The sequence below is a fragment of the Apteryx rowi genome, unplaced genomic scaffold (genome assembly GCF_003343035.1).
Source record: "Apteryx rowi isolate R43461 unplaced genomic scaffold, aptRow1 scaffold_553, whole genome shotgun sequence".
Lineage (NCBI taxonomy): Eukaryota > Metazoa > Chordata > Aves > Apterygiformes > Apterygidae > Apteryx > Apteryx rowi.
This window is the reverse complement of record NW_020450820.1, coordinates 454,472-481,886: the sequence shown is the minus strand read 5'-3', so window position 1 is coordinate 481,886 and position 27,415 is coordinate 454,472. Positions and strand designations below refer to the sequence as shown.

The 27,415-nt window shown below is 35.0% G+C and overlaps 1 protein-coding gene across 1 annotated transcript in view; it reads left to right on the top strand.

The window, feature by feature from the left end:
* The window catches only part of DIAPH3 (diaphanous related formin 3), a gene marked incomplete at its 5' end in the record, with an annotated part of 246,726 nt that overhangs the window by 121,180 nt on the left and 98,131 nt on the right, over positions 1 to 27,415 (top strand). The window contains 2 exons of the mRNA XM_026081539.1: positions 4,710 to 4,949; positions 13,882 to 14,011. Coding sequence (XP_025937324.1) covers positions 4,710 to 4,949; positions 13,882 to 14,011 — 370 coding nt within the window. The remainder of the gene's footprint in view (positions 1 to 4,709; positions 4,950 to 13,881; positions 14,012 to 27,415) is intronic.

Sequence of the window (27,415 nt, the reverse complement as noted above, 5' to 3'; positions counted from 1 at the left end):
TTTTGTTTTGTTTTTAAACCAGTGGCATTTCTGTTGTGATTCTGATATGTGCTTCTGTTTCTGATTTTTTCAGTTTCCATCCAAAAATGTTTCCATCCATTTCAGTTCTGTTTCCATCTTTAACACTTATTTATGAAACTTCATGATTTGTTGTGGTTCCACCAGTTCTGATAAAAACTTTGTGTCCTTTATACATATGTGCTTGTTCATGTTCATACAACACATCTGTGATGAAAAGTACCTGATTATTTCAGTTTTAAGAAATTCCCATTTTCCGTTTGGTATATGATAGAGTAACATTAGAATTTTTGTAGTACTTGTAGCTTTTTTTATAATCAAAATCATCATTTCAGTGCTGATAAACATTTTAATTGGATATGATTAATTCCACAGAACATTCATACTGAAGTCATTTGAAGTAGATAATATATATTGCATATTTAGAATAGAATTGCAGCAGTTAAGAATAGGAATGCTGAACTGAAACAGATTTTGCACATTTGAAGAGCCAAATGTAATTTTAAATACTCCTTCGAAGCTGTTTTTCTCCTGACTCTCTTCCCCACMCCCCTCCCTAGTCAGTTTAAATAATGGCTTTAAAAGTGTGGAAGAGCATTGAATGATTGAAATTCTATTTTACTGTTCTGGAAGAAAAATAAGTTACCTATAGTGAGTGGGAAAAAAATTGAATGTTAAATGAATGTTCTTCATTCATGTCAATAAGCTAGTGAGTAAGGTTTAAATTACCTTTTGGGAGGAAAGGAAAGGTATTATTGGTTATGAATGTATGGTAGTGATGGCAGTAGTATTGGAGGATTTGAATAATTACAGCAGTTCAACAGTGAGATTTTATTTTCCCAAGGGCCGTGCAATCAAATAAAAATAAAAATACAAGATTTAAGACTTCCTGTACTTGTTAAAATGCCACATGAAACACTATGAATGAAAGTTTAAAGAAAAGGAAAGAGGTAATATGAAATGGGTGTGGAAACATTTTAATTAATGTTAATTAAATTTGTAATATGTTTAATTAAATTAATTAAATTAAACATATTACTTTGGGTGGGAAAGCAGAAGTCTCAAGTTATTTATCAATCTGAGTATAAAATAAGTCTGTCACAGTCCACTTTTTACTTTTCAATGAGACATAGTAATATATTCCATCAGAGTAATACTAACATATATGTCTTTTTCTAGCGGTTAATGTCTGGCTCTGTTTTAAGATAGCAAAGTAAAAAATTATTTTTCTGGAAAAACAGAAAACTTGATAATTAAAATCCTGGTTCATATTCTTCTAGAATAGGTGCAATTCTTATGTTTCAAGACATTTATTTATCTGACGGAGAGTGGTATTTAAAATGTAAAGTTTTGTGAAGCTGGATGTGTGTAATTATGTGTTATGTATATACCAAATAGCAATAAAATAAGAGCAATATTTGTCACAAATCTTGATTCAGGTTTTTGCATGAAAAATATCTCTTTGAAGTGACTTTTTAAATTTCTTATGTCAATCTTATAGGTATAGATTCAGTCTAACTGCAGCTGCTTTTATAAAATTGGAAAAAAAATCATTTAGGTCTCAGAAAATAATTATAATAATTATATAGTTATATAATAATTATAAAATACATAATTTAGCTTTATTAAAAGCTAAAATTGTTTCAAGATTCCTGGAATTTTATTTAATGCAACAACCAAAAAGTTTAAGTATCTTTTTCAAGCTGCTAGTCTTTAGATGTTTTTCTTTGTCTTTTCACAAAGCAATCTGAGAAGCCAAGAGTCAGTAAGTGATGCATCATCTTCTGGTTTTGTGTTTGGCTCCACTTAAAATCAATGGAACTGACACTTTATTTTGTTGGTTCTAGTGATTTGATGTGAACGCTCATCTCTATTGCATGTTGAGTAGGGACAGGTAATAAAAATCTGGATAATTTCAGTGCAGTTCTGTGTTTTAGTTTGGGTGTCAAATAAAAGAGAGAATTTACTTTGAAATTCTTGTAAAGTTTGTTATGCATGAAAATTCCCTGGAGATTTGAAGGGAAAAGTTCTCTAAAACTTGGGTGCTTTTTCTGATGTCAAGTTTCAGTTGCAACTCATATTAATAGAGGGTTTGAAACCTAAAATGACTTAAAAAAAATAGCCATAATAAATATTACCATAAATCAATAAAGTGTTGGTGTTGATAAGGAATTGCAGGCTCTCAGCTTGGAACTCTTTGTACTCCTGAAGTATTTGTGAAAATCTGAAAACTGATGCTTTTTGGACTTGTATATGCAATGACTGTGTATATGCAATGAGCATGTCTTTGTAATTAAGAAAGCAYAGTGTCTGTAGTCCTGTTTAGCAAGTGTTCCTGTCATTGAATGCAAAGTTCTTTGTTTCAAAAACTGATTTTTCTTCTGTGCACCCAATGCCATGCCTTTAGGAACTAATTCACGAATGCTGTTTTTTTTAAATAGTAATTTTAATTAGTAACTTGAATATAGAGATTTTTGAATAATACTTGAAAAGTGTAAAAGCACTAAGTTCATTTTAGATGGCTTTTAGATATTTCCATTTCTATTTCATTGAGGTATGTGCTGCTTAAATTCAAATCCTGTTATTCTTGTTTGCCTGTTCTTCTGTAATAAATGTACCACACTATTGGATGCTATTTAATATATGATGAATACAGAATATCTGCCTACAGTTGATACTGAGCTAACATCCAAACCATACGCATTTTGGTGGTTTTACTGTAGGACCAGGATGGAAGCTAGTCTGTGGGCTAAAGCTCAGTAGTGGTTGAAGTGTCCTGTGTGCTCTGAGAGTTGCTTTTCCAATTTAGTTTTTTCTGAAAGAAATCCTGTTTGCATGCTCTGCTCTGTAGCACAAACCAAAGTACTGCTAGTGGAAGCGATCGCATATTTTACTTCAAGATTTCTTTTCTGAGCTAAAATGCAGATGTATATGTTTACTTCAATAAGACTATTGCCAGGTGGTTGCTTTACCAGGCAGGCATTGTAGAAGTGACTTTAGTAGCATAAATTTTTACTCCACCTCCTGATCTTATTTTTACAACTTTCATGGTAAAACCAATAGAATGGACTGCAAGATCTTTCTTCTGCTTCTATGTCAAATCATTTGGATTAAGCAGCCTTTGCTATCAGTTTAAGATAACCTGTTTGTCTTTGCACTGAAATGGATGAAGAATGTTACCATTTTCCATTTCACTGAGTCAACTGTGGGATGATCAGCAACAAACAGCTTGTGACTCTTGCACTGTCGCAGCTATTTTTCCATTGTTAGCCTAGGTACTGGTTGAGAGCTGTTCCATAAAACCTTGGAGGTTGCTGTGGTTTCAAGGGGGATGTTGCTAATTTCAAGGTGAACTTTTAAGGCTACTCTGTATGAAACCTATGCATCTGCAGGAAAAGTGCCAATATTATTCCTTGCCTTCCTGCACTGAGAAGCACTGATAGCAGCAAACCATTGTATGTATGTATATATTTAATGCAATGCTGACTCTATAGACTTTATCTCAGGAATTGTCAAGGCATTATTGGCTTGAATCTTGCCTTGAAGGGAGAAAGACTATGGGGAAAAGGACTTAAAGAATTAATTGGATTGATGAGAGAACATGGTTAGGAAGAGTGGGGAAAGAAGCTCAAGGAACAGCTTGGAGGAGCATGTCTTTGATGCAAACAGAACTACAAAGTGGGGGAAAAACTATGATTTCCAGGAAACAGCACGGATGCATAAAATGCCTGGCAGGGAGAAAAGAGGCAAGAGTGGAAAACAGAAATCTTCTGGGATTGTATGTGATACCATACCTAAGATGTGAAGATTACTGTGATAGATTTGGATGGCAGAGTAGTACATTGGAAGCTTGAGAGGTGGAGGAATTTAAGTACATTGAATGCATTCCAGGTTTCTTGATTTAAAGAACTAATAAAACTTGCAATCTTGCAGTCTGGATATGGGAAGTGATATGCAAAATGTCTCCGGGGTGGGAACTCACTGACCTAAGTCATGTGGGAAGATTGAAATTCCAGCTGAAAATCCCTGACCCGTAAAGCACAAAGAAAGCCAAGTCTTTTGCATATAATCTACAGAAGCTACTGTTTTCCTTAGGAGCATTCTGTTTTATCTGATTAAATGTATAAGACTCGGGACTATAGTGGGGTTTGAATACTGACATATATAAACACATGCTATCATAAATGTTTCATAGCTGAGATTGTTCTTCAAACCTATATTTTCCTACAAATTTATAGTATAATCTTATTGCAATCAGCTTTAAAATATTTGTACCAGAATATGAGACTTGCCTTGTTTTGGTACATTCCGAGTTATACAAAATTTGCAAACCACTTTTATTACTTTGCAACTACTGTGCACTGGGTCATAAACTTGGATTAGTTTTATAGGATTTGGTATATGAGTTGACAGATGTGATATATGATGACACTTTATCTTTTATTGCTTACACATACTAGTTATTGGGAAAGGATGGGAAGATGGAGGCAGTTCTTATTAACCACAGGATGAGATTTCAGTTGCTTACCCAAGTGTCTCTCATTCATTCGTTCATTTGCTATCAGTTATAGCAGATATATTGCTTCTTCAAGCCTGTCACACCAATAAATCACTTCAGATTGTATGCATTTGTACAGTGCCAAAGTGTAGCATGAATTTTAAAGGAAATCTTCTGTTTTCTTTTCATTCAGATAAGTAATGTGAAGAGACTACGGCCACGGCTCAGTGCTATTCTTTTTAAGCTTCAGTTTGAGGAGCAGGTGAACAACATCAAACCTGACATCATGGCTGTCAGTGCTGCCTGTGAAGAGATAAAGAAGAGTAAAAGCTTCAGCAAGCTGCTGGAACTAGTACTGTTAATGGGAAACTACATGAATGCAGGTTCTCGGAATGCACAGACCTTTGGATATAACCTCAGCTCCCTGTGTAAAGTGAGTTTTGAAATGTCCATGTTGAGTTCTAATATTACATTCACTCTTTCATTTGTTTTTATTACACTCCTAAATTCTTTGTTTTGATGTCTTCCTTGCAGTTAACAATTTGTTTTCATTTTTGACATTATTCTTAACAGTAGTTGGTGGTTTGAATGATACAGAGCTAATCTGTGTACAGTCACTGAGTTTGGCTTACATATAAAATTTTAGAAGTTTTTATATTAAGGAAATAATAGAAAGCCAAATTAAATAAGGTTATAGAAGGACCATATCAATGTTGTCATAGTAGCATTACAGTCTTGTGTGTCTGAATGTTTTTGACTGTCACATTTAATCTGTTTTTATACAGTTATGTTGTCTCTCGTACGTAAAACTTCTCCTTATCTGACTCTTCTATGTTAAAGCTCAATCTCATCAGTTCCCTATGTTTCATTTAATTTTTCTTGTATAAAAGCTGAAAGATGAAAGACTAAGATATATGCAACAAGATATCTATCCTTTTCTGAGTTTTAACTTGTAATCCAATCTAAGCTTAATCGCCTTCCCCCTATTTACAGTTCTTATTTTTGTTTTCCTGTGCCCACTGGGAGGTCACTGCAGACTGTGCACGGACATGTATTTAATAGTTCTTATGAGAAAGGAATTATTTTGAAGTTAAGATGTATTCTTTGTCTTTTCATAGCTTCTTTATCTTTTTACGCAATGAAGAAAATGTGACACTTTTATGTTAACTCCTGCATTCTTCAAAATAATCAGCCTTAGTCTGCCATGGTTCAGAAAAGTTCTATCACTGTGGTCCTCCAGTGTTGAATATGATACCTATTTTCTATGTATATTTAAGTTGTAACTTATATAACATACCTATTCTAAAATAAGTATTTAAGTATGCAGCAACCACCTAGAGCAATACAGTATAGATGAAATCATTGAATTATAAGTGCAATTTGTTGAGAAACAAACAATTTAGAAGGTGGGAATTAAAGGTTCTCTTTCCAACTGAGAGTACTTTTAAAATATGTTATTACCAGGATCTCTCCTAGGTCTAGTTATATTCTATGCGTTTTTAATATTTTTAGCCAATGAAAAAGAAATTCTATTTATGGAAGTAATAAGTGATGTAAAGTTAATTGTTATAGGCACTTTGGAGAGCAGGATCAAAATGATCCTGGAGAAGTAATATAAGATCTAGAAGATGAAAATGTTGAAGACTATCACAAAATACTAAACTTGGGGATCTGATATGCGTAAACAATGAAAATAAAGAATGAGTGGCTAGGCAGTATTCCAGAAAATGTGTTTTAAGTCCTGGCTAACCATATAGTACACTGGCRTTAAATGCATTTGATAAACTAGGATCTCATAGGTATTTAAGTTTGCAGACTTAGAGGTTATTTAGGGTTGCAGGTCTCAACAATAAATCCTGTTGCAAAAGAGGCAAATTGTCTTATCTGTGTTCTAGAAGGCCTTCTGTGTAATATAAAGATGGTAATTATTCCTATTTACTTGGTACTGATAGAGCATTAAGGGAAATCTTGTCTGCAGCACTGCGGAAAATATATAGACTGGCTGGTAAGAATCCAGAGTATAGTAACACAACACTTCTAAACTTCTGTAAAAGAAAAGAAAAAAAAGCATATGGGTGTATTTCATTTAGAAAAGACGTGAGGAATATGAAGAGGACATCAGAGTGTCCTTATGTTATTAATTTGTGATAAAGAAGACTTTTAAACATTTGTCTATGTAATTAAGGTAGGAGATGAAGTAATTGGCTTTGCTGGTAGCAAAGGAAGCTTCATTAAAAATTAAGAAAGCTTTCTAACTACAAAGATAATTAAGAACTTGATAGTGATGGGGATTGTATAAAGCTTTTGAAATCAAGGTAGACTGATGGTTCTCAAAGAGTCTCCATGAGGCCAAAGAAAGAGCCAAAATAAATAATATTTTGGATAGAGTATTCAGTTAACTAGTTGAGAAATATATAAGGGTTTCTTAGAATCATAGAATAATTCAGGTTGGAATGGACTTCAGGAGGCATCTAGTCCAACCTTCTGCTCAAGAGAAAATGGAGCATTATTAGTAGTCTGGCATATATGATGCTACTTTTGATCAGGTTGGTGAAGTAGACATAAGGCTATAAGGACATGAAAAAGGTAATTTGATCCCTATGCTCATAATGCTTGATTCAGTGTAATTTTGACGTTGTATAATGTCATATGATCAGAAGTGTTGGTACTGGTTTGCTCCTTTCAGGACTTTATTAACTGTGCATAAACATACATCCTAGTACTCAATATAGTTAATTTGCATAAGAAATCTTCAAGTATAAAATGAAGTTCAAATGACAAAATGTTTCATATATATCACTTCAAGTTGATAGTTTGTAAATACCAGACCATGCTGCTGGATGCTGCTGGTTGTTTTTTTGTTTTGTTTTGTTTTTTGAGTGAAGATAATGCCACCTTAATGACAGTGAAGATGAGTGTATTGACTTAGTAAAGGAAGACCAACTGTTACAGGTTCTGTTGGAGGCAGAGCAAAAGCTATGGCCATAGAGATAATCTATAAAATTTCAGGTGTCTGGCACTGCGTGTCTCAGGGCAAGTGCAGCCTGCAATCAAAGACTTGTCCTTTTGAAGGTTGACAGCTTTCAGAGAGAGAATCACTGGGAGTTTGTATTTGTCATCCTTCTGTTGTACTGAATTCATATTATCAGCATCAGCTAAGGACAATGGATTTTATTATCATCCCGAATACCAAAAAAGACCCAGGTATTCAGCACATCAGCAAATGTTTTCTTCCACTGCTGGATTCACTCCAGTGACTCCAGTTTGTCTTGTACTGGAGAGCACAGAAATGGACACAGCACTGCAGATGTGGTCTTACCAGTGTTGAGTAGAGCTGAAGGATCCTGTCCCTTACCTGCTGTTCACGCTCTTCCTAATGCAACACAGGATGTTGCTGATCTTCTTTGCTTCAAGGGTGCACTGCTGGCTCATGGTCAATTTGTTTTCCACCAGGACCCCCAAGTCTTTCTCTGCAAAGCTGCTTTCCAGCCTGTCAGGCCCCAGCCTGTACTGGTGCAGGGGGTTATTCCTCCCCGGGTGCAGGCCACTGCATTTTCAATTGTTTGGCTCCATGAGATTCCTGTCTGCCTATTTCTCCAGCCTGTCAAGGTCCCTCTGAATGGCAGCACAACCATCTGTTGTATCAACCACTCCTCCTAGTTTTGAATCATCTGCAAACTTGGTGAAGGTGCAGTCTGTCCCATATCCAGGTAATTAATGAAGATATGAAACCATATTGGCCCCAGTATCGACCCCGAGGTACACCACTAGTGACTGACCATCACCTGGACTTTGCTGCTAGCCCAGCATTTCAGCCAGTTTTCTTTCCAGCTCACTCTGCACTTATCTTGTCAATACTTTGTCAGTTTGTCTGAGGATGTTATGGGGGACAGTCTCAAAAGCCTTGCTAAAGTCAAGATAAACAGCATCCACTACTTTCCCCTTGTCCACTGCACCAGCCTTCTCATGATAGAAGGCTAACAGGTTGTTCAAACGTGATTTCCCCTTTATAAGTCCATGCTGACTACTCCAATCATCTTCTTGTCCTTAATGTGTTTGGAAATGATTTCCAGGATAATTTTCTCCATCACCTGCCCAGGAATCAAGGTGAGACTTACCAGCCTGCAGTTCCACAGATCTTCCTCCTTAGCCTCCTTGAAGATAGTAGTGACATTTGCTTTCTTCCAGTCCTCAGGAACCTCTTCTAATCACCGTGACCTTTCAAAGATAATTGAGAGTGGCCTTGCACTGGCATAGGCCAGCTCCCTCAGCACTCATAGGTGCATTCCATCAGGTCCCCTGGACTTGTGCATGTCTGACTTGTTTAAATGTTCCCAACCTGATCCTCCTCTTCTGAGGGTAAGTCTTCCTTGCTCTAGACTTTCCTACTGGTCTCAGGGACTTGGGATTCCAAAAAACTGGTCTTACCAGTAAAGACGGAGGTGTATCAGAGACAGAGGCATTGAGTACCTCAGMCTTTTCTGTGTCCTGTGTCACCAGGCCCCATTCCTATTCAGCAGCAGGCCTAAATTTTCCCTGGTCTGTCTTTTGCTGCTGTTACATCAGTAGYGGCCTTTCTGGTTGCCTTTCACATCCCTTGCCATCCACATTCCACTCCAGGTGGGCTTTGRCTTTCCTAACCCCATCGTTACATACTTGGACAGCGTCTCTATGTTCCTTCTGGGTTACCTGTCCTGCTTCCACCTCTGGTATGCTTCCTTTCTATGCTTAGTTTTGTCAGGAGCTCCTTGCTCATCCAAGTAGGCCTCCTGCTGCCTTTGCCTGATTTCCTACTCATGCAGATGGACCATTCTTGAGCCTGGAGGGGGTGATCCTTGAAAATCAACCAGCTTTCCTGGACCCCTCTTCTCTCCAGGACTGTCTCCTGTGGAATTCCAAGCAGAGGCCAAAGTCTGATCTCCTGAAGTCCAGGGCTGTGATCCTGCTATTTGTCTTGTTCCCTCTTCTCAGAATCTGAAACTCTACTTTCTTCATGGTCACTGTAACCAAGGCTGCCCACAACCTTTACATCCCTGACTGGTTCTTCCTTGTTTGTAACTATCAGGTCCAGCAGAGCATCTCACCTCATCAGCTCCTTGATCACCTGTGTCAGGAAGTTATCATCAATACACTCCAGAAACCTGGATAGCTTGTGCGCTGCTGTGTTGCCCTTCCAGCAACTGCTGGTGGGTTGGGGTGGGACCTTATGGTCCTTTGTGAGGACCACGGTTTACGAACATGAGGCTTTTTCCAATTGTCTAAAGAAGGTCTCATCTGCTACTTCTTCATGATCAGGCAGTCTGTGGCAGACCCATCACAATGTTGCCCACATTGGTCTGTCCTTTATTCCTGATTGTATAAATACCATGTTTGAAGAAAAGAAAGAAGGTCCTTCATGTATCCGGATTAGGAATTTTAGTTTCGCTATGTCTATTTGTCTGTGTCTCCTCCCCCATGTGTTTAGATACTGGACTAGTAAAACAGGAGGACTATATCATCAGTTATCCCTTATAAGAGGGATTATATAAGAGCAATAGGTTGAATTAGACACCCTTTAGAATTCTGCAAGTTGTTCTGGAGAACGGATGTGGAGTTACTGACCACCTCTGAGAAGCTCAGATCTTTCAGGACATATTGGCGTATCTGAGCCAAATAAATGCTGTGGAATTCAAACTTTATACTAGAATATTTAAATGATTTTCCTTAGCAATGGTCCACAGGAAAGTATGTGCTAATTGGCTGGCTAGTCATATGAAGATGGTTAAGCAATGTCATGGATTATAATTTCATATTATATATTGAGATTATAATCTCTTTTATTGAAGGTTTCGAAGAGAAAATTTAGACTTTTCAGTCAAGATTTCTCTATTCTTTATTAGCTGACATCTAATAAGTTAAACTAAAATTATTCTTATAGTAAGAACAGTCATAAAATTTTCTCCTGTGGATTTTTTTAACATCTAGTAAATGTTGAGCTCAAACTACAGTCTTASTATAATTCAATTTAAAAACTCAATCAACCTTGAGCTAGCAATCCATTAAAGATAGTCTTAATCATTTCTGGTGGTCATAGTGTTAGTGGTTAAAGAATATAGCCACATGGAATAATATTGAAGACTGGAATTGTTTCATTCTGAGTAATGTTCTTCCCCAAGAGCTCTTGGCTGTGTATTTCTTCCAAGTAATTTAAACCACCCCTTGCACTCAGTTCATGTGAATTCCCTGTGGAAGTTTAAAATAGAATGTAGGCTATATTTTCATCAATATGTATATATTCTTTCACATATAATTGGTGTGAACGTAGCTGTATTCCCTCAAACTATTTGAAATAAAACTTTAGAATCATACTAGTTATTTAAATCTCATTCTGAATAAAGATGGTGGTGACATCATTCTACAGAAGATGAATTTAAAAAATACAGAGCATATCTGCTGTTGTCATAGCTGAATACTTATTCTTTGCATGTTCAAAGTGAACCGAAAGCTAGCTAGCTCATTCTGTTAGTGTAATACTAAGCACAAACTATGCTATTTTTTCCTTTTAAGAGCCTTAACTAAGAAAGCTCCCATCTACTTGCTTAAAAATATGCAGTCATACCCTTATCTAATAGAGTCATCATTTATTAAATTATGGATATCTTATTAACCATCATCATGATGGCCTTCTTAGATTTGTAACTGCTTTTAGTATCATATTTAAAAAGGGAAACTTCTTTTCAAGGGAGTGAGGAAGGGAGGAGATTAGTGCCTTCTTTCCAGCACTTTTAGCTCAGGTGCTGCACTGGCTTCCTCCCCCATAGTCATCTATGCCTTGACTAGTCGTGGTCTTGGTTGCAAAATAACCTTGTAAACCAGTTGAATTTGTCAACTACTGCAGGGTGCAGTTGCCTTTCTCCTGATTAGGGTAGGATAGTGTGCTAAAGAGTATAGCTCTTCTGGATAGATTCTTATATAGTATGAAATTCAGGGTACTAGTCACCAATTTCTAATTCACTTCATCTAATTGTGGCCTCATTTAGGAAGTACGTGAGTGCAAGCCTTCACTGGTTATAAAATAGTGTCTTACACAGATCACTTTGTCTGGAAATAAGGAGGTAAAACTATGTATGTGTAAGTTTTGGGATTTTCTTTACTATGCATAGTGTCTGGACTAATGCAGAATCTCCTCTGTTCTGAGAATAATAAACTGCTTCACCKATTAAAAATTTTAGTATTAAAACAGGGAAAAAGAGGAGAAAAAAAAACAAAAAAAMCCCACCCAAACTGCTACTCTTTCAAGGCCCAAAACTAGAAAGCTGCAAATTACAGATGTCTTGGCTGTCTTCACAGCAGTTTTCGGTAGGGTTTTACAGAACTTAAGAAATTTACATTGGCTTCTGTCCTTCAAAGTTATTGATTTCTGTAATATTTGTAGAATAGGTGATATATCTGCTATTCTCCATTGGTGACCAACTATGCCTCAAGAGCTATATGAATTTCTTCATACTTTGCACTTTGCATACTTCTGCACTTTGCACTTTCCTCCCTGCACCATGTAGAATTGAATGTAGTAGTTCTTCTGCATCAGAGGATATACCTGCATTCTCAGAAGAGAGATATGATATTGATGTGCTAATATGCTATCATCTATTAAATACCAACATATTATTGTTTTTTAAAACTTAACTTTTGTTAATTGTATACTTTCTAGAAAAGTATCATAGTAGAAATTTTGTGTGATGCTCCAACAATTGAGATATTTATTAGAGAGAATTCTAGTACAGTATAAGTAATTTATTTTATAACACTGCATGCTGTAAAGACCCTAGAATACTTTTTGTTTTGATATATATATATATATATATATATATATATATATATATATATTCCATTTTCTGGTTATTTTGAAAATTCTGTCTCACCTCATTATTAATCCATTTGTCTAAATGAAAAAAATATATATTCTGGAAGAGTATATACCATCATATTTATTAACATAGTATCATCTTTATCTTTGAAAATAATCTCTGAATTTTCATATTAAAATATGGAATATCAACTTTAGTGATAATTGCCTATACAAAATTCTCCATTTTATTTTGACAGTATGGGAAAAGCAAACAACGTATTTTTGTCTGATTTTTACATCATTAAAATGCCTTTTATGTGATCTTTGAGGATATTGGGAAGTACAAGAAGTGTGGGAAAAAATTTCTTTATAAGAAATTGGCAACCATGGGAAATGCATTGTAATGTAAGAATTATGTATGTGCATGAATATTTAGATTGAGATTGACCTTGCTTCTGCTTCCTAATTCAGAAGTAATCACCGTATGGCATTGTGCTTGATTTGAACCTTATTTTTGGAAAGAAAGCATTTTTTCTCCCCCCCCCCCTTTTTTTTTCTTTCTGCCTCTTGGCTGTAGTTACTCTTCTGCTGTTTTGCATTGCCAATCATTTATGTTTTTCATGGTAACCAAATTAAGAAACAATCTTGAAATTGAAACTAGCTAACATGAGTTTTCTCTTTATTTAGTGCTAATTATAATACTTCACTAACACTTTTTTTGCCTGATACTCTAATGTACTGTGTGTAATCTGGCAACCCTTTAATACATACACACATTTCATGTGTGTCAATGTATACGTATGCTTTTTCTGCAGAATTCTTATGCAGAAATAGTTTTTTAAAGATAGTAGACAAGCACTTTCCTATGAGATGTTATTTTAAAATGAACAAATAATATCATTTTCTGTTTCTAGATACAAGTTTTAAAATTGTGGGGCTTCAAATCATGTTCATTGTATATAGGGATCAGACAGAAAAGTTTATGGTTAAGAATGCTGGAACACAAATGTCTGTGCTATAAAAGATAGAATAGCAAAATCATGTGCTCTGTTGCGAATGGATGACTGCTAGCACTTCTGAGGGCTGGGGTTGTGGTTTCTGTTGCATATGTATTGTTAGGATACAATTCATTTCACACGTAGTGAAATCTTGTCAGGGTGTGGACTGGTGTGTCATGTATTGTTAGATTTTGCTGATTTAGTTCTGACAATTTTCACTTTCAAAAATCTACTCAGTTTTGCAAACAAAACTTCTATATTGTTTAAATAGTTAAATTTGCAAAGAAAAATATGTGCTGTGTTTGTACAGAAACTCACATATTGCATAGAATGAAAAAATAAACATTTAATGTGATTCTTGTAAGGATTTTTAACAAGGGGGGGAAAATGAAACAGCAAACTACTTAGGAATTTAAGGTCTGTACCAGTTCAGCAGTTTGTTCTTACATTTCTTGTATTCACAATTAATAGTGTATATTAATTATTAAAGTATTTAGACAGAATCTTATTCTCAATATTTTAACTTTTTTTTCCCCTAGCTGAAGGACACAAAGTCGGCAGATCAAAAAACAACATTGCTTCATTTTCTTGTAGAAGTATGTGAAGAAAGATATCAGGATGTCCTAAATTTTATTGAGGATTTTCAGCATTTAGATAAAGCTAGTAAAGGTTTGTATTAACTAACTGAAAGTTTTGATTCTGAATGCATATCAGTGTCTTTTTTTGTGAGTTGATGTTTGTTTTACACTCATATTATTTTCAAAGTGCATATTAATGGTATATATCATAAATCAGCAATTTGAACTACCGTAAGTGTTCTTGAAGATATTTATTGCTATTTACTATTTTAGTCTTTCAATCTTCTATATTGTAAGAGTAGTAGAGTTATTCAGTGTCTTCTAATTCAGAAATGAATAAAGGCTTTCATACTATCATTTCAATTTTGTTCATTTTAAACATAAATTAGAAAAACAACTTCTTTTCTGCACGTAAATTCTTCATACAACAGTAATGTTGGAAGTCAGGAAAAACAAATTTGTCTTTTTACTGCTTCATCATACAGCATAGAATCTTTTAAATCTCAATATGAGCAGCAGCAGATTTTTACATTTAACTTCCTAATTAGAAGTTCCTTCTGCAAATTAAGTCACAGATTAACTAATTTAAACTGACTAAGCATGAAGTTAGAAATTGATACCACCTCAGTGCTATCATGTTCTTGCAGGAAGGATGAGATTGGGTGGGCTGTCTGAGTTAATCATATTTTAGCTTTGTCAGTTTGGAGGATATCAGTGTATATCTGTATTGCTTTGCACAGTGTCACTCTTATGCCTCACTCAGTCTCCCTGCAACAAACTATAGCATTGCAAAAACTCTTCCTGATAGAGAACTTCAGATAGCGGTCACTCATGTAGAGTTTTGTTTCTGTTATCACTGTTCTTAACACTTCCAATTTTAGTGCTTCATAAATACTTAGAAATTCAGGTATATTTAAATAACTGCCAAATGCTTTCCAGTCCTTTATATAACTGTATCGGTAATTATATATTTGGTAATTATATATTCAGAATTTTTATGCACTATTTTCATAAAAGCCACTGTTAATTTGTCACTGATTTTTTGTTATTAATATGTTATTGGCTATATTCTAATTAAATCTTGTATATCAGCCAGAATACTAAATTGTTCTTTATTAGAGGCCATTTTTTTTAAATATAGATAATTGTTTTGTATGAGGCTGCTGATGGTTGTATGGTAAGCTTCCAAGGTATAAAAAATTGACCACATGGAGTGGCCAGGAAAATTATCATTTGCTAGTGTAGATTTTCTGTTCTTTTTTAGGTATCTGCTATTGACTAGATAGATCTTTGCTCTGATTCAGCTATGCTGTAGGACAAAAATCAATGATCATATGTTTTCAGGTTTATACATTGCATTTGTTTCAGCATATTATTTGAAAGGTATTTTGCATTTACATTTTACTGTACGAAAAAGACAGAGCCTCAGGATGTCTTTAACAGATTAGTGTATTGGTGTATTTATCTGCACCTGTTTCCCTTCCTGTAAAATTCCATTCTGTTTGAAAGACTCTTTCCCTGTGCTGAAATTTTTGAAAATCTTGCAGAGCCCAAAAGCCCCAGCTCATTTATTTGTAAAACATAGTATTTATGCAGAAGTATATTTCTATATTAAATCAACTTGCTTTATACACCAATATATGCACACTAAATTTCTAATTAAGTGGCTGTTTTTGCTTAAGATTACCAAAAGGTCAGTTCAGAAATGTCTATGAATAACCTGTGGTTACAGTCAGCTATATCCAACCTAACGGACTAACTTGGTTTTATCCTATTGATATGCTGATCAAGGGAGATTGACCAAGAATGATGGTGATCTTTTCCTTTACATTGTCAAAGAATACTTTCCTTTATAAAAGCGCATTAAGATTAGATGACAATTTTGGTGTACCAAGATGGTCTTAGATTATCTACTTATCAACCTGGTAAACAGCTGCGTTTGTCTAATGCAACCAGATAATGATCTGTCTGTTTCTAAATTGAGGTAAATAGATATCTTCCTTAATTCCCAGAGCTCTAAATTATATATTTTAGAATATAATTTATAATGCTTTTATATTTTAGCCCTTCTCAGTATTATTTTAAATAAGTTGTCATAACATTCTTAGTTGTTATATATTCTGCTAGTTTACTACTTCAGTCTTTTTTTGTCCTGTATTAGTCTCTGTATGTTTGATTTTGGACTCTATACGTGAATACTACAAACTATTCAAATATGTGCCATATAATGCCAAATTCTAATTATTTTAACAGAGGTTGATAGTGCTACAACGCTTTTATTGCATTAACACATTGCAACTTGTGCAGTGAGCTGGGAAACACAGGTGTTGCAAGGAGTTGTACCCACTAGRGAGACTGAGATAGAGGGAAAGTCATCAAAAATCTTTTAACTTAATGATCATCTAGTCAAATAGGATCATTCTAGAAAGAATACTGGTTGTGTTATGGCAGAATTTGGATATACAGCTAAGAGTTTCTCCTCCATCCCAAGAAACAGTACTTAAGAATAATCCTTCCTGGGCTGTATTTACTGGAGGCGGTTCAAACTTCTAGTAAATTTGGAGAATTGCTGGCTGTAAGGGTTACATCCAAGTRTTACAGGCTGATGATAGTATAGAAGGAGGGAAGTCAGCCTACCCTTTCTCTGCCATCCAGTAGGAAGCTTCTGCTTACATATAGGATTCTTTGGTGGAAAACTTGTTGGGTGAGGAAATATATCATGCTTTTCTGGACTTGTATCGTAATAATACAATGCTCAATTTTTCTGTGAACCATACTGGTCGTATTTTATTCCAAAGTTTTGTTTCTAAATCATGTTCTCTACCTTTTGTCCTAGTAAAGGTTAGGGGCAGTATAGGGATGATAGAATGCCTGTTCTCTTCATGGTTTCACTAAACTTTGTGCTCTGAAGTCATTTTTATAATTAATTCTGAAGAATAAATCTATGAAGTTCGATAAGAATATTATTTTCTTCCATAGCTTTGTTGCAAGCTATTTTTTTGTTGTCATTAGCTATTTTTATTTCATGTCTGCATATTTGTTTCTGTAAATAAAGTGTGAAATTATTGTGGGATAAAGCTATTATCTGCAAGTGCCCTTTTAAATTATAAATCAAAGTTTTCTGTTAATATTGTTCAAGTGCTATTTACACATCTTTTTGCCACAAATTTTAATTTGAACACACTCTATAGAACTATACTATGGATGTTGGTTCCCTTTTTTTTTTGTTGTTTTTTTTTTGTTTCATCAAATATTTTCCATAACATTGTTTTAAGTGCCATACATAAGCTGTTAACATAGCTTGTGAGACTTTAAGAGCAGTATTATGTCTGTTTGTTGTCAAGCTAATAACTATTTTATAGTACTTTATAAATCTTAGTATAATTCCTGAAATATAAGAAATTCAAAATGTGTAAATTCTCCATTAGAAATATGTGTTTAAAAAAAAGATCCATTAGAAAAAGGGATTTTTAGATATTATATGTATATATCTGTGACAGGCAAGCAGCAAGGGACATGTGGCCTATGCAATAGTAGTTTACTTCAGGTTATTAAATTTGTTTTTCCATTAAGTGCTAAAGTTTTCATTTCTGCTTTTGTAATAGGAGAAGTAGGCTTAATACACCGCTGCAGTACATGAGTTAAAGATGCCTTTTTTCTTTGAAGTATAACAAATTCTGTTTTTTTAAGTACTCTTAGATCAGCAGGAGGAACTTTCATTGCAACTAATGAGCTTACTGATAGGACAGTTTCTGAAGATTCATTTAATTAAAACTGTCTCTTCTCTTAAACATAATGGCTTTCTCACTTTTCTGTTAGTATTTCAGACACGAAATATTTTGGTAATTTTGTACACTTTACTGTACTAATTCCTTATCTTATTGCATTCTAAAGATTTATATTGTATTTATCCAGACCACAGTTTTATTTGATTGACTCTAATTTACACCAGCCTTAGAGGTAACAGTGTACAGAGTCTTCCCCTTGCGTTGTAAGAACAATATGAAGCTGCAGGTTTCCCTTCCTCTAAAAGACATTACTCTGTCATTTTACAAGTAACTTATCCATTTTCTCATTTTTGAAACTTTGCTCATTTTTTTTTCTGAATAGTTAATATGATAATTTCACTATTTTTAACTATAAACCAAATTGTATTTTTTTTAATTTTGTAGGAGAAAATTTCATATGGTAATAAATTACAAGTATTGCTATTGTTAAGTTAGTTACTAAGTGAGAATGGTAAGCATTTAGTTAGATCTTTCTCCCTGTTCATTGAAGGAAGGAAAAGAARAATCTTAGAAAAGAGCTGGTAAACATATAAGCACTGAATTGGAATGAAGAAGCAAGAGAATTTGTCTTATGAAATATTTTTGGAGGGGAAGGAGGTACTTAAAAATACATTCTCCTATTGAATTCTTTTTATTAATTCATATTCTTATGAGCTAATATTTTTTGAGATGTTATCTTTATCACAAAGATGTTTTTGATATTAGGATTCTAAAAGTATTTTCATGCAACTTCTGAAGTAATCTTTATCATGATATTGTCAGCATTGCTTTATATTAACCACTGCTTTTGTGGGGCATTTGCTACTTATCTTTGCCTGATCTCTCTCTCCTACAAAAACAGACCAAGTCTGAGAGTGAGGATTAGTCCATATTTATTAAAAAAAAACAACACTCAATCCCCTGCCAAACATTTAAAAGCATTAGGACAGCATGAAATAGCAATATAACATATTGCCGATAGCATATGCATTAAGTCAAGAGGAATGCTTTTTTTTCCTCAATTGGATTTTTAAAAGTTTATGCCAAATTCCTTGGTAGTATTAAGTAACATACTTTCTATTACGCATTGCCTAAGGTTTTGGGGGGATCTTTTGGGGGCTTTTTGTTTGTTTAAGTACAAAGTTCACAGGGTGTGTTTTCAGGTATTCCTCTTCCATTCTCTTAACAGCAGGAAATTCCTGGAAACTTGTTAGACTACTACTGCTATAACTCAGGCTCACTGTTTGCCTGCTTTTTTTCCTGTAGACAGTGAAATCCTCATAGTTCATTCCACTCTAGTCACTTATGGCAAGTGTTTTTTTCTTTATTTGTTTAAAGGAGAGGTTTGGAGTTTTCATTACGTGTTCAGGCCTTATTAAACAATGGAGTTTAGTTCTATTAAAAACAAACAAAATAAACCTTTAGATATAGTGTACTAGTATTGTAATTTATTGTTACAGTTACTCCAGGAAAACATATTTTACTCAAGCAGTACCAAGTGATTCTGCTATCTTGCAGGTTACTCAAGTATGTAAGTTCTTATAGCAGACTTGTATTGTAGAATAATGGCAGAGTCAGAGATTTACTTTGAAAAAATCTTTGTAACTAACGTAACTATATTATCACAGAATAGTTGAGGCTGGAAGGGACCACTGGAGATTGCTTAGTCCAACCCCTCTGCTGAAAGCAGGATTAACTAGAGCAGGTTGCTCAGGACTGTGTCCAGCTGAGTTTTGAATATCTCCAAGGGTGGAGACTCCACAAGCTCTCTGGGAAACCTGTTCCAGTGTTTGACCACTCTCACCCTAAAAAAGATCTTTCTTGTGTTTAAATGGAAGTTCTTGTATTTCAATTTGTGCCCATTGCCTCTTGTCTGTTCACTGGGCACTGCTAAAAAGAGTCTGGCTCTGTCGTCTTTACTCCCTTCCCTGCCACTCCTCCAAATTCGGTATTTATTGCCCTGAGCCTTCTCTTCTCCAGGCTGAACAGTTCCAGCTTTCTCAGCCTCTCCTTTATGACAGGTGCTCCCATCCCTTCATCATCTTTGTGGCCCTTTGCTGGCCTTGCTCCAGTATGTCCATGTCTGTCTTGTACTGGGGAGCCCAGAGCTGAGCCCAGCACTCCAGATGTGGGTTCAGCAGTGCTGAATAGAGGGGAAGGATCCCTTCCCTCGACCTGTGCAGTGCTCTTCCTAATATAGCCCAGGATGCTGTTGGCCACCTTTGCTGCAAGGCCACATTGCTGGCTCATGTTCAGCTTGTTGTCTACCAGGACCACCGGTATCTTAAAAATCTTTTTTTTTTTTTTTTTTTTTTTTTTTTTTTAGTGCAAGATTTAATTGCCAGTTTATACTTTTGTAGAAGCTTACAGTTATGTGTGGAGTGATCCTTTGTCGTCTTTGATAGTTTTCAAGAGCAATGGCCTTGAAAAACAGCTTGTTCCTATGAATTGAAAATCAGAAGACTTGCTACCAACTACAGGTCCATGTTTTTCATTACATACCTGTCATCTAAATTTTATTTTTGATGACTCTTCAGGAAGAGCGTAATAAGATTTCTTCAGAATATTGAAAAAGGAACAGTATATTTGATCATTCTCAGATGTTAATTCTAATTTAATTCAACCCTTAGATAGTTTCACTTACAAGACATAATTAATCTGTGGTTTTGTTAGTTTTTTGGTTTTTTTTTTAATGTAGGTTTGTGAAATATATTCAAAAATAGCTGTGCAGGTGGTTTCCATGAATGGCAGAGAACAATGTAAGAAACAGCTTATGTTGCCACTTTTTAATACATAAACACAAATCTTAACTTTACAAAATCTTAAGTACTTTAACTCAAAATCTAGTGTTAACAGTTCCACAACATCAGGAATCAACCTGTGTGGAAGCACAGGGTTTATCATCTGAGTGAAATTACTCTTATTACTGCACCTGTGAGCATTTCCTAGTTCCTTGGTTTGTGATCCTGTTGGTTGCATATCAAGGCAGCACTCAAGGGAGGTGTCAACTTTGTCTCATGGCCTAGTTTCTATGCCAAAGAAGCCAAAGTAAGTTTTACAAGAGCTATTGAGTACTCCTGTAGGTTAGTCTAGAGATGTCTAAACAAACCAGGCATTTCTCAAGGGTGCAGGTCAATTAAAACAAGTAACATATTTAAAAAGAAATTTGGACTTAGATTTCAGTGATTTCATCACAGGCACCCAGTAAAGAATATGACCTTATGCCACATGGTAAACTGCTGTCAAAGTTGGAGAAAATGAGGGTCAGTGAATAATTGTATAAACAAGAACCCAGTATGTACTTTTGAAAAGGAATTTACTAGTTGGCAAACAGTCATAACCATTGCAATTTCTAAAGGCTTACCATTATTTCCTGATTCTTTTTTGGGCATGTGGGGAGGTAGAAATGTCCTAATAGAATGAAGAGATGAGACAAAATTAATAGCTGTTGTTAGTGTAGATGAGGATTAGCATATCACAGAGAATCAGAAAGATCATAGGTGTGGATACGGGGGTAATAAGTGAAATATTTTTCTCTTCTTTAAGTATGTTGCCACAAGTATAAATTAGCATAGAAATTAGATCAATATGCTTAACTATTAAAAGAGCAAGGTTTCAGAATAGCCTCCTTAAGAGCTAATTTCCTTGGGTAAAAAAAAACCCTATATGCTTTTAAAATGGAGTTCAGTAGTTAAGAACAACAATTATATGAATATGGTGCTCAGAATAGCATATACTAAGTTTTATGACCCAGGAGATAAATTACAGAAGGAATTGAAGATTTGGTTTGATCTGGCTTTCAAACAAGACTCCTATTAACTTTAAAGCAATGGTATTCTAATGGCCTTAGAATAAGTACTGAAGTGTAGTAGATTTATGACAGACAGAGAATTCCATATGGAAGCAGAATTTTGAGATACCATTGTTTAAAAAAAAAAAAAAAAAACTGTCCTTTTTCTTACTCCCCCCCCCCCCTTAGGGGGGTAAAGTTGTCAAGACTGAGAAAACATAGAATATTTTTAGCAATTAATTTTATAATACCATAGCTCACTAGGCAATAGTGGAATTTATAAAGTAAATATTTGACTGTGAATGTTGTACTTAGATTGGAAGATTATGTCAAGCTCTAAATCGGTTTGGGAAATTTTTATAGAAGACTGAGTAAGCATGTTAGTTGTTTTTGAAATTATTTGAAGAACATTTGTTTCTTTTCTAATCTTGAAAATCTTAGGCAAAAAATATATATTTCCCAGAAACTTACTGTTCAAGACAAAAAAAAAAAAAAAAAAAAGTACTAATACAGCATTTAAAATGCCACACCAGAAGCATTAAATATTTGCAATGGGAAATTCATGGTGGTGAGGCTTGAGGGCAGATTTAAATATTTCCACAATTTTATGTTTACTGATATTTTTGCATTGCTGTTCATACTCCAAAAGAATCAACAGCTCCTAAACTATTGGGATGCAAATCTTACATCAGTATACAAACTTGCCATATTCTGTCTAAACCATTTTAATAATGAATTGAACCCAATCAAAATTTGTTAAGTAAATATATATTCTTGTGAATCTTTTTTCTGAGTGCATTTCACCATATAAAACTTTTGCTTTTAAAAGCTTAGGGAATATATGGAATACTGTTTTTTACTTTTTTTGAAAATAATCTTTGTTGTTGTTGTTGTTACACTTTTGACTTTAAGTTTTGCATAATAGTGCTATCTGGCTAGTGATTTTAAGATGTGATTATGAACTGAACTACTTACCTGTAAGTGAAATAACCTGTTTCCTTTAGGGTGTAGAAAAAAATATGCACCTCTTCCAAGCATGAATTATAAAATCAAATATTAAGGAAGAGTTTAAGTATTTGCATATTTTAACCAAAAGAGCTCTTCAGTTTCTGGAATGGTAATGAAATATTTCCGTAGTCTGTGAAAGTAGCATTCTTGCTCTATCACCTTCCAGTTATCCAACAGTTAAGCAGCATGGACAATCACTGGTGCAGTCCTTGAGTCTTCAATTATTTAACAAGATTGACAGTTTCAAAGATCAGGGTTCAAATAAAGCTATTCAGTATTTTTAACCTTTTATATATGCCGTTTGTGTTTAAATATCTGATTGTTATTGAGAGACTCTATTGGTCTATAGCATTTTAAGCATTAGTTAGATTAAGACAAATAGAACATTATTGATGCACCACAGAAAAAAGGCTAGCTATCTGCTAGAAGAGAAAGATAAAACATCAAATGTGTTATGCAGAAAYTGGTTTCAAGAGGAACATTAAAACAGTGGAAAAGGCAATGGGATTTTAAAAAGCTGAATAAATTGTGAATATGTATAGACTCTTGAAGATGTAACACTTTCCTATCCATTAAAATTTTTTTCTCAAGTGTGTGGACATACATACACACTCTCACACATATTCATGTATATAGATACACATACACACACACACATATATATTTCTCAGGGAGTTAGAGATTGCTGTAATGGGAGTGTTTAGAAGACCGATAAATTTGGCCAGTTTTAAACTGTAAAATAAAACTTTACTAGAGAGATATTCATTAACAGCACATTTCATGATAATGGTTAGTTCTTAATCATTATTAATCACTATCACTGCATATTCAAAGCAATTAGTTCATAACAATCATATCTTTAGTTGGCTGGGAGTATACAATACCATGAGCGATGCCCTGAAGTTAGCACAGTCCTTTATGATCTTAGTCCCCAGGTGGAGGAGATGAGTCTTGAGAACTCTTCTTTGAGGGAAGCTGGAACTGATGTGGGCGTCTTCCCTCTCTCCCTCCTCCAAATTTGAGATCATCTTTTATTAGATCTTTCAGTCTCTAGAAAATTTGTAGCCTTGGACCTTCACCATTGCCCCGTATCACTACATATTGTGCAATGTTGAGAGGTGGTATTTTTCCCATGCTGTGGCAGCTACCTTATCCTGTTGCTTAGCCATTCCCCCTCCCCCCCCTTTAGTTGCTGCTTCTTTCCTTAAACCAAAAGCACTTATCAACCATCAGCAATTTGTCTATCATTTGGGGGCTTCTGTTTTCAACACGTGCCCATATTTCCAAGGCTGGAACTGTTACTCAATACTTAAACTGTACATCATAAGAAGAGACCTGTGTTTCCAAGCTCTAATTCACACAGGAAGGTCTCTTGTTGATAACAAGGCCAGGGCCCTTGTATAGTTAGTGTAGCACATAGTTAGTACGAGGTCCTACACCTATATCTAGTGATAGCAGTAGTACTTTTACTGGTGAACTGGATATAAAAATGCATATGTATCAATTACCAGTTACACTATATTATTGTGCTCATGTTTAAGTTCAAAACAAAAATTAATTAAATCCTGCTTTAGAGTGCTTCCGCTTTCATGTGTGCGACTGGTCTTTGCTTTGGCTGCAGAAGGGAAAGCCCTCGTAGAGCTCGAGACAATGGCATTGTCAGATCTTTGGGAAAAAGTTAGGATTTCACCAGCCATAACGTATGCTGTCTTCTACAAAAAAGGAAGAAAAACAAGAATGCCAGGAAGTGGCTACAGAAAGCAAGAGAAAAGGTCATCTTGGGAGGGAAAAAAAGCATAAATAATGGATTTTCAATCCTTTTCTGTAACACTGAGTGAATATATCCAGCTAAATCTTGTTCCACTGTTACTGGTTATCTGAGGCCTGTGCTGGTGTTTACAGAAGCCTTCTAATATTTTGTCTCTGAAATGTTCGTTAGTGCATAATACCATGTGATGCTGCAATTTTGTCTTTTTTTTCCCCTCTCAGAGAAGTCAGCAGAATTTTGAGGTGATATTTTGTCATTCAACAAATATGTTTTACTTTGAAATGCTACATCAACATAATATGTTGACATTTTTAGATAATTATTCAGTAGACTTAAGTCCATGAGTCCAGCATTCATGAAGTTCAAATGGCAAAAGCAATAGTACATTGTCAGAATCTTTTTTTTTAATTTTTCATCCCAACAGTGTAGTTCTCTACATCAGCAGAGGATATAGGTCAGCTTGTTGCTGTCACACTGTCCCTTAAGAATGTAGGCACCAGAATAGGTACAAAGAAAGCTAAATATCTCTATGGGAGAGGAGGATTCTCTTGATACRGAGACTGTGACCATCAAAGAAAACTGTCATGGAGCTTAGGCAGCATGTAGATAAAGTGGGAATTTTTAAAATATCAGCTGAAGTATCTGTTGCAAGAAGTAGTAGAAGTTTTACAGCAATATGAGTGAGAAAGAACATAAGTGGGATTGCTTTTCTTTGGAGAATTATTTCAGAAATTAAAGATGAAACAGATATAGTCCCCAAAATAGAAGAAATATTGCCTTAATTTTAAGCAAGAATGATAATCTTGACTGAGAGCAGGAGGGGGTCAAAATGTCACCTTAGAAATTTATGGAAACGAAAATCAGAGTTCCATATTGTCATACTGTAAATACTATTTGCCCATTTCCGAATTCTGAGATAACTGAGATACTGAACTAAAATTTCAGTAAGTAGGATTTTTAGCAAGTTCACTGTGGCATTAATAAAGTGGTGTTACTAGAGAATATTTAAGAAACTGAGGGAAAATTAATGATTTGGGCAACTACAGATCTCTTGGTGTGACCTCAATGGTTTGAAAGTTTATAGAGGAAATAATAATCAAACATGTGGAGGTTAATGAGAATAGCGAGTAGAATCACAGAATGGTTGAGTTTGGAAGGGACCTCTGGAGATCATCTAAGTTCAACTCCCCTGCTCAAGCAGGGTCACCTACAGCACGTTGCACAGGATTGCATCCAGGCAACTTTTGGATATCTCCAGAGAAGGAGACTCCACAACCTCTCTGGGCAACCTCTTCCAGTGCTCTGTCACCCTCACAGTGAAGAAGTTTTTCCTCATGTTCAGATGGAACTGTCTGTGTTTCAGTTTGTGCCTGTTGCCTCGTGTCCTGTCGCTGGGCACCACTGAAAAGAGTCTGGCTCCATCCTCTTGACATCCTCCCTTCAGATATTTGTACACCCTGATAAGATCCCTCCCTAAGTCTTCTCTTTTCCAGGCTGAAGAGTCCCAGCTCTCTCAGCCTTTCCTCATATGAGATGCTCCACTCCCTTAATCATTTTAGTAGCCCTCATGAGTTTGTTAGTATTTGACTAATCTGCTACCTTTGACTATTAATTTCTTTTTTTTTTGACATATGAATCTATGAAAAAAGTATAAGAAAAGTGTAAGACTAGAGGAAAACTATTGTTTGAATCTTCCAAAGACCAGTCTTGGGAAAGATAATATTTTGTAATCTCTTTTTGTCTTGTCAGCAAAACAAAATTGTGGTATTGAGCCAATGAGCATATCTAACAAAAGTTGGGAGGCATTGTCTGTTTGGAGGAGAATTGGGTTGTCATCACCAAATGATCTTGAGGATATAGAATAAAAGAAATTAAATTTGATAATATGAAGTACAAGATCATGCATATCAATACTGTAATAACAGCTTTGGTCAAGAAAGAGGATATTTGATCATAAGATAATCAGATAAGGTATTTCCAGGAGAGCTGAAGAAATATTAATGATATCAGTAAAAGGGCTGGTGAGTCATCATCTGAAATACTATACAGAAGCTTTTAAAAATGAAGTAGGTGCCAAAGCTTCTAGATCATGTTGTTAGAAAAACTGAATCAAGAGGGGAAGCTTAAAAAGCCAAGTGTTTTAACCCTGAAAGACAGAAGGTGATGAAATTTAATTGGTGCCTGTGAAAGTATCAGGAAGCTTTTTAAAGAAAGGAAGAGGGTTACAGGGGCTATAAATGAGACTCTGTTCAGACATGCCTTATATGCAACAAAACTTGGCTTTAGATGCTTACTAGCTTTTAAAACCTCACTCACTGACTTCTTTTTAAGCTATCACATGAGTTGCTTACTTCAGTCTGACCTTGGTTTATATCTGAAAGAGCCTGGGATTTAGTTCATTTTACTCTCTTCTGCCATTCTTCTAATTCCCTTCAGATTTTATACCATATCTTCTAGAGGGGCATTGAGGCAATGCTAGTAGGTATTTCTGTTACGTGTGTTCTTTTTGTTGAAGAGCTGCTTATATTGTGTTTCCTTTTTTCTTCTATTTTCACTAAATTGAAAGTTGTGAAGACAGTAAGCCAGAGTTATACCAGTATACTGTGAGTTAGCCACTCTTTGAGACTGTCACCAGAAATATAGTCTTAAAGGAAAATAAATCTAATGGATGCTCATTGCTAAAATCAAAGGAATGTTTAGTTTATACTCAGGATCAAGTTAAGATCATGACAGAGGGAAAAAAAATCTTCAGAACAAGACAGAGATGTAAAGATCCTTGAACGAATATTTAATTGTTCAAGGTCAAAAGAAGTGAAGTAATAGAAATAAAAAAATTGTCTTGGTAGAAGCAAAAATTCAAAAATCTCCATGCCTAGAGCTGATTAACAGTTATACAACCTGATCAGCTCTAGGCATGGAGATTTTATATCTGGCAAAACGAAAGCAGCTCTTTCTCGGTTGCTGCAGTTGATGAAGATTTAAAAACAACAACAACAAACACACACAAAAAAGCCCTGTCTACTTGCTGGGTCTGATCATTCTAAGTATGTTGTCTTAATCTTATGCTGTGATCTCTTTATAGGCAAGAGAAACCATATTGTACTGAATCCTCTCTGAAATTTATAGCAATATTAAACAGAAGGCATRTATTCTGTTTCTTAG